General features: G+C 34.3%; 2 protein-coding genes across 2 annotated transcripts; one reads left to right on the top strand and one right to left on the bottom strand.

The window, feature by feature from the left end:
* Positions 1 to 1045: 1045 nt before the first annotated feature.
* LOC147285454 (DNA topoisomerase 1 alpha-like) lies at positions 1046 to 4054 on the bottom strand. Its single transcript, XM_086244728.1, has 11 exons — positions 3921 to 4054; positions 3598 to 3669; positions 3343 to 3468; positions 2978 to 3058; positions 2785 to 2872; positions 2531 to 2664; positions 2226 to 2294; positions 2053 to 2130; positions 1773 to 1873; positions 1539 to 1701; positions 1046 to 1321 (listed from the first exon to the last, which is right to left on the bottom strand). Exons 2-11 carry the CDS (start codon positions 3640 to 3642, stop codon positions 1253 to 1255), a joined length of 954 nt encoding a protein of 317 aa, XP_086100854.1. The 5' UTR covers positions 3643 to 3669; positions 3921 to 4054; the 3' UTR covers positions 1046 to 1252.
* Positions 4055 to 5555: 1501 nt separating this feature from the next.
* On the top strand, positions 5556 to 8825 carry LOC147285453 (uncharacterized). Its single transcript, XM_086245178.1, has 5 exons — positions 5556 to 5888; positions 6247 to 6441; positions 6585 to 6669; positions 6818 to 6893; positions 8597 to 8825. Exons 1-5 carry the CDS (start codon positions 5666 to 5668, stop codon positions 8744 to 8746), a joined length of 729 nt encoding a protein of 242 aa, XP_086101304.1. The 5' UTR covers positions 5556 to 5665; the 3' UTR covers positions 8747 to 8825.
* The last annotated feature ends 3399 nt before the right edge of the window (positions 8826 to 12224 follow it).

The raw sequence follows: 12224 nt of genomic DNA, 5'->3' as shown, positions 1-12224 counted from the left end.
AAAAAACCCAGCATTTCTTGTAAACACAACCCCAAATTTTCCACAGATAAACATTTTGTATAATGGTAATATTATTGAGGTGGGTCTACTCCAAAGTAAGGTTTTAAAGTGATTTCAAATGAGTGATTAGGAAGAACCAACCCCTACTCCATAGCATTCTCTTTCTGAATCAAGTCGTTTTCCTTATTTTCCTCGTATGTTGTATATATACATTTCTTTTTGGGAGCAAATTGAATAGGCAACAACGAGACTTGTGATCATAACAAGGAGGAGCCTAGGCTCTATCCTGTAGTTGGAATATTTTTTATTACATAATTTAAGAGTCGAGGTAGCAAACTAGTTTGTGGTCAAACCAAAAGGTCATAGGAAGATTGTTTCCATCATTTTGACCATGGAATTCAGTTCATTTTCCAGCCCTGCTCTATTCAGTTCATAATGAGAAGATGCGTTTGGATAATGTCCCAATGAATGAAGCAGCATTGACATCTGTGGCTAGAATGGCGATGTCGATGGGTGATGGAGACATGGCATTTGATACGGTGAAGCAAATGAAGTCATTGGGAACAAATCCTAGACTGCGTTCCTATGGTCCTGCATTATCTGCTTTCTGTAATAGTGAAGATATTAATAAAGCATTTTCTGTTGAGAAACACAAGTTGGAGCACGGCGTCTAACCAGAGGAGCCTGAACTAGTAGAGGCCCTCTTGAGAGTGAGTGTGGGAGTTGGTAAAGGTGACAAGATGTATTATATGATGCACAAACCAAGAACAAGTGTAAGCAGGGTCTCACCCTCTACTGCAGATCAAATTGTAAAGTGGTTTCATCGCAAAGAAGCTTCAAGAGTTAGGAAAACCAAATGGGATCAAAGATTGATAAGGGAGGCAATTACATACAACTATCGGAGCTGACAGCTTGTGCAAGTGCTGTGGGAAAAAATTGGCTACAATTGACCTTGATCCCATAGAAACGGAAAATTTTGCAGAATCAGTTGCATCTATAGCTATACACAGAAAAATAAGCTTTTAGAATTATAGTCAAAATTAGATGCAAAAAAAAAGGGCCTTTGGATTAGGGTGACATGCTCCAAATTTGTGATACAGAGAATTTCTCTAATATTAGGGATGAAGATAACACCATCATACTGAATTCAAGTTTACTAATTTCTCTTTAGAGAGAAAAAAAAAAAAAAAAACTTTTTAAGAGCAAGACAAATAAAACCCAAGCATCTAAGAAGTCACTTCTTCTCCAAGTATCAGAATCTGAAGTCAGGGCCCACATCCAATGCCCAAGCACACTCTTTCATGAGAAACCGGGTGAATATCTGTGTCCATAACAAATAGTCAAGTAAAATTTTCTAGCAGCAGCACATTCAGAACAAAATTACCAAATCTTATAATTTAACAAAATGGAAAGAAGTGGGTACACACACATGCATATCCACCCCTACGTATATGTTTAGTTGCAACAATAAGAAACGGAAGCATATCTATTTTTAGTATTATTTATTTCAAAAAGAAAATTAGCATAGCATAGCTCACCTTCTCAATGGGAACTACATGTTGCCTGCACCATGCAACAATGATCCTAGGGTCAACAAAGTCGCATACAGAAGATCCCATTCCCAACTCCGGTCTGATAATTTCATAGTGCTGTTCCAGTTTTCTAATCTTTAAAGTTATTACAGATATCTGACACTCCAACCTGTATCAAATCAAAAGTTATAATGTACCACCATGGTTGGTTCAAACAATTAGTAAAAAAAGTTAAATTACTCTTCTCGGCTAAACTTGTTCTTTCGTTTTCCGTGAGCATCTTTGAGTCGCTTTCCTCTTTTTGCCATGTCCAGATCTGTTTTCAGCTTTGTCAAAATGCCCTACAGCCCAGAGCAAGAAATAGACATGCATTTCAAGAGTCACAAGTGCACAACCATACACAGACAAAGATATTACTGTTTATTTTTCATTTCCCTCTTTCCATTTGGGCATTTCAATTTTCAAGCACGAGCACCTAATTAGTATTTTAATGAATTGAAGTTCCAGATAAGGTCATTACCTGAAGTTTACCAATCGCCGCAATAACAGACTTTCTGATTTTACGACAACGCAGAAGACCATAAGTGGCAGCAAAAACCTGCAAAGTGAAATACCAACAATTATAGATGCCACTAAATCAAAGAAAACTGTATGATTAGCTCAGTACAAAATCTCAAGGGATACCGTCCGCACCTCCTCGCATGCATGCTTATAAACAGAAAGTTTTTCTAAAACATCTCCCCCTTCAATTTCCTTGTTCAACTGCCATCAGGGCAAAGAAAAAAGCATCATTACAAGTTTGTAAACCATAGTAAATTCTTCTAATATGAACAAATCACGAGGTGAAAGACTAAGAAGAGTTTCACGGGGCACTCAAGAACAGCGAACATTGTTGACAAGAAAAAATTAACCGTTGTATGGCAACTGATGTGTAAACCATAAAAGAGCACAACAAGAAATACAAGGTTCAAAGTCAGTGAAGGCCAGCACTAACTTACTATGTTGCACGTTATAATACATTCATTATATGTACGGAACACTTTTGCTTCAAGGCCAGGCATCAGTTTATTTAAATGTGCATCCAATTTGCTGGAATCCAACTTGTCAAAGAGATCATCACTGTCACTCTTCCCTGAAGCAAATAGACAAAGAAAACGAAATATATTCATGGGCTTTGGTATTAGATATATTCATGGGCTTCAATCACCACAAAAAAAGGACATATCGTAAAATTAGAAAACCACAGACTCACCAGCCTGGAACTGTATAATTGCCTCGTAAACAGGAAGCGCAACTTCGACGATATATTCGATGATTATATTTCTATTTTGGAACTTAATCTGATTTTATCAAAATCATAGTTCACCTGTTATTTACCGGTGATAAAATAAAATCATAAACTACCTGCAATGATATAGAAGTCCTATAAATGCAAGGCATTATACCTCCAACGAGTTGGGGGCAATTGCTTTTACGTCCTCTACTTTTAGTGTGCAGCAACTAACAACAAAAATGCGAAAAATATCCTGCAGGCAATAAAAGTCAAGCATGCATCACTCAGTCTGTCGACTTGTTAGAGAATAAATGGTTTGAAACTTTGAATTCTCATGTTCACCCTCTTTTACTCTACAATTTGGATTTAGCTATAGAGACCCTATTACATTCACACCATTCTGAGTGTTGATACTGGAGAGTAAACGATTACACTACTTGTTAGCCTACATACAAACCTTGTTCGGAAAACAGTAAGGCAGTAAGTTTTGAAAGGCCAATTGCTTTTACATACTAAAAGTAAGTCCACAGATTATACCTTATCATCTCCAACCACCAGACAATGTTTATCCATGAGATAGGTAGCAACTGCTAACTGCCGCTTTGCACCATCTTCACTTGTAAAATCCCTAGTGTATGCAGCCCTGATATTTTCTATGTGCTCCTGCACTCAAAATAGCATAGCAGGTTTTTTCATCAAAAAGATCGTTATCCGAAAATATTACAAACAACTATATATCATCGAAAGATTATAGGCATATATATATATATATATATATATCAACATAAACACCTTCAGCATCCTTGCTTTCTCAGATTCCTCCTTGTCAATTGCCATTCCAGAAATCTGAGGTTATATAATTATCTGTAGACAACAAAAAATAAATATCATCACTATGATCATCAAGACATACAATAATACCATCAAGTTGCTTACAAATTCCTCAAACCAAAAATGCTTCAAACTACCCTATACAACAAAATCAAGGAAATTGTACGTTCCTTAAGCAGCTCCAAATTTAGGCAAACATGTTATCCAAAGTCCAAATGAACTAACAAGACATTAAATTTAGGCAAACATGTTATCCAAAGGCAAAGAAATTGGATGAGACGTACTTAATTGTCAACAACTGAATTGGGGTTTGCAGCTTCTGTTCTTGAAATTTAGGGCAAATACGAGAGAGAGAGAGAGAGAGAGAGAGAGAGAGAGGCCCCAGCAGTAGGACAGTCACGATTTAGGGTTACCGAAACACAGCTTCTCATAGAGAGAGACTAGGCCCGGTTTGGTATCTTACTCAGATTCTTTTTTTTTTCAAAAATTAAAATTTTTTATTTTAATATGAGTTTTCAAAATTAATTTTTAAAATTTAAAAACTTATTTGGTATAAAATTTAAAATATAATGATAACTAAGAAATAAGAAAGTGTAAAAAAAAAAAAATGATTTTTTATCATTTTTAAAAGAGGCATAATTTTTAAAATAGTCTACCAAACACGTTTTCTTGACTAAAACTTTTTTTTTTTTTTGAAAAAAAAAAATTTTTAAATAGAATATCAAACAGACCCTTAATTTCCTACGGGTATAGTTTCACTTGTAGGATTTGTTTCAATGGTTGAGAGCTTGAACCCATGACCAAATCTGTTTGGGCTGTTTAGTTCACGAAATTAATTTATTGAGAAATCAATTTTTTCCCATTTTCTAGGAGAAAAGGAACGTGGAATTCACTTTCTTGTGTTTGGTAATCCTGGAAAAGTAAACTAGGAATTGAAAATGAAAAGTGTCAATTTTTCAATTAGACTCTCATATATTATTTATCTTAAAATAATAACATAGTTAATTTTGTCCAATAAAAAGCAATAAATGTTTTCTCAAAAGAGAGAAAAACAAAACCCAAACTGTAGTAAGGGTTTTATTTTCCCTCCAATAAATGCACCAAATTCACTTGAGACAAAAATTGTTTTTCCTTCCTTGTACTTACCAAACGTGAGAATAAAATTGATTTCACATTCTCATGCTTTCAAAACTTGAACCAAACGAGCCATTAGTAGACTGACAATATTACTTATTTACTTGTAAGATATTTCCATTCAGTAATGTTAATGATCCTAACCTTTTTTTTTTTTTCAACTTGCATGAATCTTCTCTTTACAACCATATAAAAATCATGCAAGAATGAGTTATGAAATCCAAGATAATTGGTCACAAAGTAGACTACCCGAAACTGCTAAATTTGCCAAACAAAGTGGCAATTTCAGGTAGCCTAATTTGTGACTACTTATCTCGCGTTTCATAGCTCTTTTTTGAATTATTTCTATATGGTTATAAAGAGGAGATTCATAGCTTCAAAATGAGATTAAGATTGTTGATTTTTGTGAAGATTTGATGGGTCAAAAGTTGGGGTGAAGTTGAGATAAAAACTGAAAAACATTTATTTATTTGCAAGTTTTTTAACTTGAGGTATGAACTTGAAAAACATAAGAAAGTTTAGATACTAAATTGAAATGAAGTCTTTTAGTGATGTGTCACATCATCAAATAACTGCATTTTTTAAAGTAAGACTAACGGAGATACCTACTTGACACGGTTTCATAATTGGTGTACCTTAATGTAACTTTTTAAACTTGAGGTACCAAGTTGAAAAGTAGCATATATTTGAGGTATATAATTGTAATTTACTTTTTTTTTTTTTTTTTAATAATCACAGTGCATTCGGCCCATTTAGAATATTTCACCTACCCATCTAGACCCAGTTCAATGTTCTTTTGTTTATCTCTACGTGCAGAATTAAAACGACAACGGCTCTGTTATGCCTTCTCTATCCCAACACAGCTGAACGCAGTAATACACTCAAGCTAGTAGTCATGACGCGAGGGGTAATCCTCTCACCGCAAACCAGACCCCAGAACTTTCTTTTTTCCATTCCCATAATACCCCGAACAATATGCAAGCTTCCATTCATGTCCCGTCAATTTTGCTGCAAGTGCTCGGCTACGACTACCCAAGTCCCAATCGACATGGTCAAGTACAAGGAAGCTTTCTCTAGCCGAATGGCCATGGCTGGCCTCAAACCCCACCACCGAGTCGGTCTGTACTCTCTTTGTTCATTTTCTTATTTGGGACATGTTCTGTTTGGTTCATGTCAAAAACTCAAAATATGAAGATAAGAAATGTCATTTTCATTTTTATCTTTTTTTTTTTTTTTCGAGTTTGGACGAGTTTAATTGTTTTGTTTTGTAGTTATTGTGGCAAAACTTAGCTCAGCTTTGTTGAGTCAGTTTTATAATCATAACCAATTTATGCGCTTAATTTCCCTTATTTTGCTCTCCAAATTTTGCTTCTTTGTGCTGAACAAAAGGGTGTTATTTATTTATTTTTCTTTTCTGGGTTGTATAAGCTTGGACAGTTGAAGCAATGAGCTTGTTTTTTTTTGCTTTGTGTATAGCTATTGGAGTCTCTGGAGGTCCTGACAGTATGGCCTTATGTGTTTTAACTGCCCACTGGAAAACCCAAGGCTCTAATGCTAAGTGTGACAGTGGCGGATTCATTGACGGGCTTTTGGCAATAATTGTCGATCATGGGCTGCGTGCAGAGAACAAAGAAGAGGGCGACATTGTTTCTAATCGGGTCTCTAAAATGGGTACTTCTTTTTTTTTTTTTTGGTTGAATCTAAAATGCGTACTTCCAATGTGCTAATATATTGTTTCAGTGCCTTCCATTTGACATAGTGAATTCAGTTTAAGACTCCACCAAAATTGGATAGATGATATGAACTTTGTGTAGGAATCAGAAGTGACATTGCCTGTTGTGATTGGCCGGATGGTCAACCGAAACAAGGCCACTTGCAAGAAGCAGCTCGTGACATGAGGTGGTTACTTCCCATTTGCCAAAGTGCTACTACTAGGAATGCTATCTCTGTATTTGAAATTAATAAATGGTGCATTACATTTATGGTTTAATTAGATGATGGATTGTATCTGATTTGCAATTTTCTTAATATTGGGTTTCAATGTCAGGTATCGAATATTTCAGAACATTTGCATCCAGAACCAGATTGCTGTGTTACTTACTGCACATCATGCCGATGACCAGGTTTGAAAGAAGTTATTAGCTTATGTTATAATGTTTATGGTATTATTTCCTCCTTTGTATTGATTTCAACTTTCGAGGCTTGTTATAGTGCTAGACATATAGTGATTGCTAAGACACAATGCAGGCTGAGTTATTTGTTCTCAGCTTATCTCGCAATAGACAAGTAAGAAGAAAAATTAGCCCAAAAAATAAAAGACAAGTAAGAAGAAAAAAAAGTTTTGTATATATACAAATCGACCTGAAAGAAAAAATAGTTTAATTACATATAAATTGACGTGCAAGCAGTGGCGGAACTAGGATTTAAAACTTGGGTAGGCTAAATCACTAGACAATTTTTTTCCTAGTAAAAAAAAATACAAAAAAAAATATTTATATAGAAACTTAAAAAAAAAAAAAACCATGAAGATCATGAAGGTATTGGGCTAATGAAAAGTGATTATTGATTGTATTGGGCTCATAATTTTACTTCTATTTTTCTTAACTTTACCTTTTTAATGAGTTGGGCTTCTATATATAATCTATATATTTTTTTTTAGCAGAATTCTCAGCTGTGCTATAGCACAGCCAATCATGCACTTAGTTCCGCCACTCCGTGCAAGAGCATAACAGTGTAGTTTTAATTGATTAATATGAGATTATATAGTTATTATTGAAGGATTATAAATTAAATCTAAACCCGTTTGGTAAATAGTATTTGGCGTTGTACAGTTATATAGAAAGAGTTTTCTTTAAATAGTCATTATAAGGCTCACTTTGCATTGTAATTGAATGATAAAAATTATAAATATAAGAGTAATACGCATCTAGCTAGAAATTTAAATTCCATTAATTAAGGAGTCATATTAAGGAATTTTTATATAGCTCAATATCCCACTAATTCAACGATTACCGTTTAATTATTTTTTAAATTTCTATTCAAGAATCTATATTGCGATACTAATTAAACAAAGAGAGACTTTTATTCAGCTTCTTTAATTTTACAATTTATTAATTAAAGTCTTATGACTTTTAAATTTCTAACTACAGTTCAATAATATTGTAACCATTCCATGTTACATAATATTGATCTATTAGCCAAACGCTCGGCAGTCATTTTCGACAGTTCAACAAATTTAGGATAAAGTTTCTAGAAGAGAGACTTAATTTTCGTGGAATGTACGGAATTATAATTTTAGCCATAGGATTTGTTTTAATGGTTGAGATTTAGAGAACCCATTCAAAGCATCTTAAACCCATTTAACTGGTATACAGGTTTGCAAGCTAGGTAAGTATTGTACTCTTTTTTGTCTGTACATATATGACAGCTCATGTATGCTAATACAAGAAAGGGAGTGCCAAAAACTCTCAGCAGTCATATATGAGGTTATATATATATCATCGATTACTACACATGCTTCTCAGCAGTCAGAATCAATAATGTCAGATGAACATCTTCTAAGCTTAAAATTAAGGGAAAATTCATGGAATATGTAGTAGAAGTGTGGAACATCTCAAGATTAAAGGATGTTTTTTGCGAATTAGACTCGTATTTTTTGCATGCTAGCATGAATTTCTTGTATGAATTTGTGGATGCAATTTTTCTTCAAAATTTAAGACAACTACTAATTGGAAAATCATAAGAATCTGAAAACAGTCATTCCAGAAAATGTTACTATATCGACTGACTTATCTTCATGCTATGCAAAATTGGGGCGAATCACAAGAAACGCAATGCAGTTGTGCTATCTGAAAGTAGATATACAAAAAGTGCTACTCAGGATTACATCACCATATATACAATACCTTTGTATCCATCAAACCCATCTAAAAGTATTGATAAGCCAGAGATACTCCAAATAAATTTGTATTGTTAGTTGTGTATAGTCAATATGTATTCATATGGATAACATGAATACCATATAGCACCTTTTGTGAAAGCAACAATGACTCCAAATAAATCTGTATTGTATGCCTCCAGTCATTATAGAATTTCTAGCTATTCATGCATGCCATTTTTCGCTTCATAGGTCAAATCAAAATGGTGACGCATTGCAACACTCTAATACTGCTTAATATTATTGGGCTTCGTGTTCCATGTACTGGGCCTTATCCTGGGCCCTAGTTTCGGGTCAAATTTGAAGTCCAGGTCGGCTAGGCCTTATCCTGGGCCTTAGTTTCGGGCTAAATTTGACACGCCCAGCTAAAATTGCATGACAACCCAGCACAGTAGCACAGTGTGATCGATTCTAATACAAAGACATTTAGATATGTACGACAATGTGGATTGCCATTCACAATTAGTAGCTTCTGTTGAGAGTAATGTAAAGCAATGTCCCACATCGAAAAATTAGAGCTTAATATATGAGCTTATAAGTCTTGGGCCTCTGCACCTATTGCCAATTGATTTTGGGTTAGATGTTATAATTATATCATGGTATCAGAGTCAGGTTATTCATATGTAAGGCCCAACGGCCACACGTGCTCTCACGTTACCCAATACAATTTGTTCACGTGTAAGGCTCAAAATCTCGCCACACGTGCGGGAGCGTGTTGAGAGTAATGTGGAACAATATCCCACATTAGAAAGCTAGAATTTAGCATATGTGCTTATTGAGTTGGATGCTCTTCATCCATTGCCAATTAATTTTGAGTTGGATGCTCTAATTTTATCAGCTTCAAGCTTGGCTTTGTATTTGATGCTTCAAAAGCATGACCCAGTGTGAGTCAATATGGATATAATTAAAGGAAGGTATTTACTATTTAAGCCTAATGGGAAAACAGAGAAATGCATGGTTGCCTTTTCCAGAATCCCAGTCATTTTGGTATGTTTTTCCATGCTGGCGATAAACTTTGTGAGAACGAAGCTGCTCCAATGTAGTGGCATCCACGTCCAATATAATTGGTCATTTTATACAATTTCCCCATTATCCAAAAAAGGACTATTAATTTAGGCTTGAATTCTGTCCCACTCACACAAAAAAAAAAAAAAACACAGGACATTTCTTTTTCGACGACAGTATTAGAATTAGACTTAATTAATTACACATATTTTCCATGAGAATTGAGCAATATGATCATAATCAAACCAAAGCACTGATGGAATTTTACCAGATAAATGACTTAACTACATATATTTTCCTGATTTCTTCCTTGAGAACCATTTCAAACTATAAGCAGCCGAGCTAGTTTGAAAGCCAACTTTGCTTTGTTGGTGGGTACAATGGAGCAAATTAAATCTTCCATGTTTATCTGTGTTGACATATATAGGTAGTGGAGGCCACCTATGTATGTTTCCATTCTCAAAAACATACCTGAAGCCTGAGGTGCAAAAGTATCGATCAATTGGTGCATTTCCCTAGTCTTTTTGGGGGCAATCTAGCTAGTTTGACTTGCGTTCTCTTTATAGTCACATTGTAATATATGCTATTTATAGAAGCTACGAACAATAAATTTGTTTGGGAAATAGGTTTGAAAGCTAGTAAACGAGATTATAAAATTGGGTATACTCAAAATGGCTAATTAACTTAAAAAAATATTTACAATTGGGAAATGGGTTTGAAAGTAGACTCTCAATAAATATATCTTCCTTTTTTTTCTTGTTAATTTTCTCCCTTAAGGTCAACATCTAAGCAGCAATGACTCAGTATGTTGACAAGATGTTGAAAATCAAGTTAGGCCATGATTAATTGAAGATATACACACACCTCCAACTTCACCAAGTAGTTGCGTTTCAAACTCAAATAGATTTTCCCTTTCGATCTGTTAATTGCAAATATATGGCAACTGAGGAAGGTTTTATTTGGTAATACGTTAATGTAGACAAACTGACAAAGCATTCAAAGTAATCAGCTGGGACTGTTTTTTGACGCTTTTTGGAAGCAAACTCATTCAATTCTTGGAAGTGGGGCTCCAAATTTTCATATTCATCGTGTATAGCTAGCATTTCGTTTGTTATAGTTTTCTAATTCATAACAATCAAATCATTTTTTTGTCTATTATTTTGGACGGCTGAGACTGGTCTTGGTCTATTTTATCCAATCAATGGGGGACAGTACCCCACAATTAATCGAGCCAACGCCTGGTGTAGGCTGATCTATTTAGTGTACAAGCAGGGGTCCTTGCTTGGATCTTAAGTTCCCAGCCACAAAAGCGCACTATCTCACTAGATAATGTAATAGATATTTCTTTATTTAATTTGAGTTTACTCCGAATTTTATATACATTATATTTCATGTACTACTGACACATTATTTGATAAACAAATTTTATACGTGATTCTAACATTATTATTATTTTTATCTCCTCTCCATTTTAATGGCATGTGTTATAATATATACAACTCACCCACCATATATATATATGTGTGTGTATGCATGCATGCATTTCATGACAACTCAGCTGGCGTGTCATGGGCTAAATAATGGACTGAAACTTGTGGCAAATAATTACTATTCGTCTGCACATATGAGTACAAGATTGATGAGTTGGGTTGGTTAAATGATTATGTTGTAAGAGATCGAAGTTGCTGCATGTGAGAGATAAATACGGTGTTTGCTATGTGGTTTGCTGTGTACGAGTGAAACTCGGTGTTTTTCTTGGTGGTAGAAGGAGTTGTTTTTATATTTATTTATCTTTCAGTTCACAAATTAAGAAAGTTCTAGCTATGTCATTGCGATCTCTATGTCATCTGCTGGTTAAACATGGTAGGAAAAGTTGTTGTGCAAGAAAAAAATTGTGTGTTAAAATGTGCGAGCTAGAGAGGAATTGGGTGTTAAATTGGGTGTCATCTCTATGTCACCTCGAGGTTTTCCAGTACTGTAGGAGAGGATCGATCAGTTTGTTTTAAAAATTGTTTTGAAGTTTTATATATAGATATATTTGTTTTTATTTATCAATTGTAATAGGGTACAAAACTACAAATAGAAATCGCATTCATGCCAATAGGATCTGACATTAACAAATATAGTTTTGGATTTGACATTTGTGACTCATTCATATATTCCATATGTGATAATTCCTCGTTGTATTCAGAGCCTCTTTTTGTGGTTCCAGTATTTGCTTAGTTTAGTGTCCTTGTATATATATATATTTTTTCTTTTTGTTTCCAGATATATCATATATCTTTATCCTTATCTTTATTTCACTAAAAGAAACATTAGCTAGTTACCTTAAGTGTCCCTTAAAATTATTTGAATTAAGTGCAAAAGGAAATCAATTAAAAAAAACTCATTATTGCAAATTAATTTAAAACAAGTATCAAAATCAAAAGGACAAGACAATGAAAATTAACTAAAGAAAATTCGAAGAAAATAAGTTGAATCTGAAAATCAAAAGGAATTAACCAAGGGTGAG

Source organism: Dryas octopetala, chromosome 5 (assembly GCF_963921425.1).
Source record: "Dryas octopetala chromosome 5, drDryOcto1.1, whole genome shotgun sequence".
Taxonomy (NCBI): Eukaryota; Viridiplantae; Streptophyta; class Magnoliopsida; order Rosales; family Rosaceae; genus Dryas; species Dryas octopetala.
Note: the sequence above shows the minus strand (reverse complement) of the source record. Positions and strands in the feature narration are given on the sequence as shown.

Coding starts and splice junctions, on each gene's coding strand:
- LOC147285454 (XM_086244728.1), bottom strand. CDS start 3,642: ATGGCAATTGACAAGGAGGAATCTGAGAAAGCAAGGATGCTGAAG. Junction 2,873..2,977: donor TTGCCCCCAACTCGTTGGAG/GTATAATGCCTT, acceptor TGATAAAATCAG/ATTAAGTTCCAAAATAGAAA. Junction 1,874..2,052: donor CGGCGATTGGTAAACTTCAG/GTAATGACCTTA, acceptor TCTGGGCTGTAG/GGCATTTTGACAAAGCTGAA.
- LOC147285453 (XM_086245178.1), top strand. CDS start 5,666: ATGACGCGAGGGGTAATCCTCTCACCGCAAACCAGACCCCAGAACTTT. Junction 6,442..6,584: donor TAATCGGGTCTCTAAAATGG/GTACTTCTTTTT, acceptor AACTTTGTGTAG/GAATCAGAAGTGACATTGCC. Junction 6,670..6,817: donor GAAGCAGCTCGTGACATGAG/GTGGTTACTTCC, acceptor TTTCAATGTCAG/GTATCGAATATTTCAGAACA.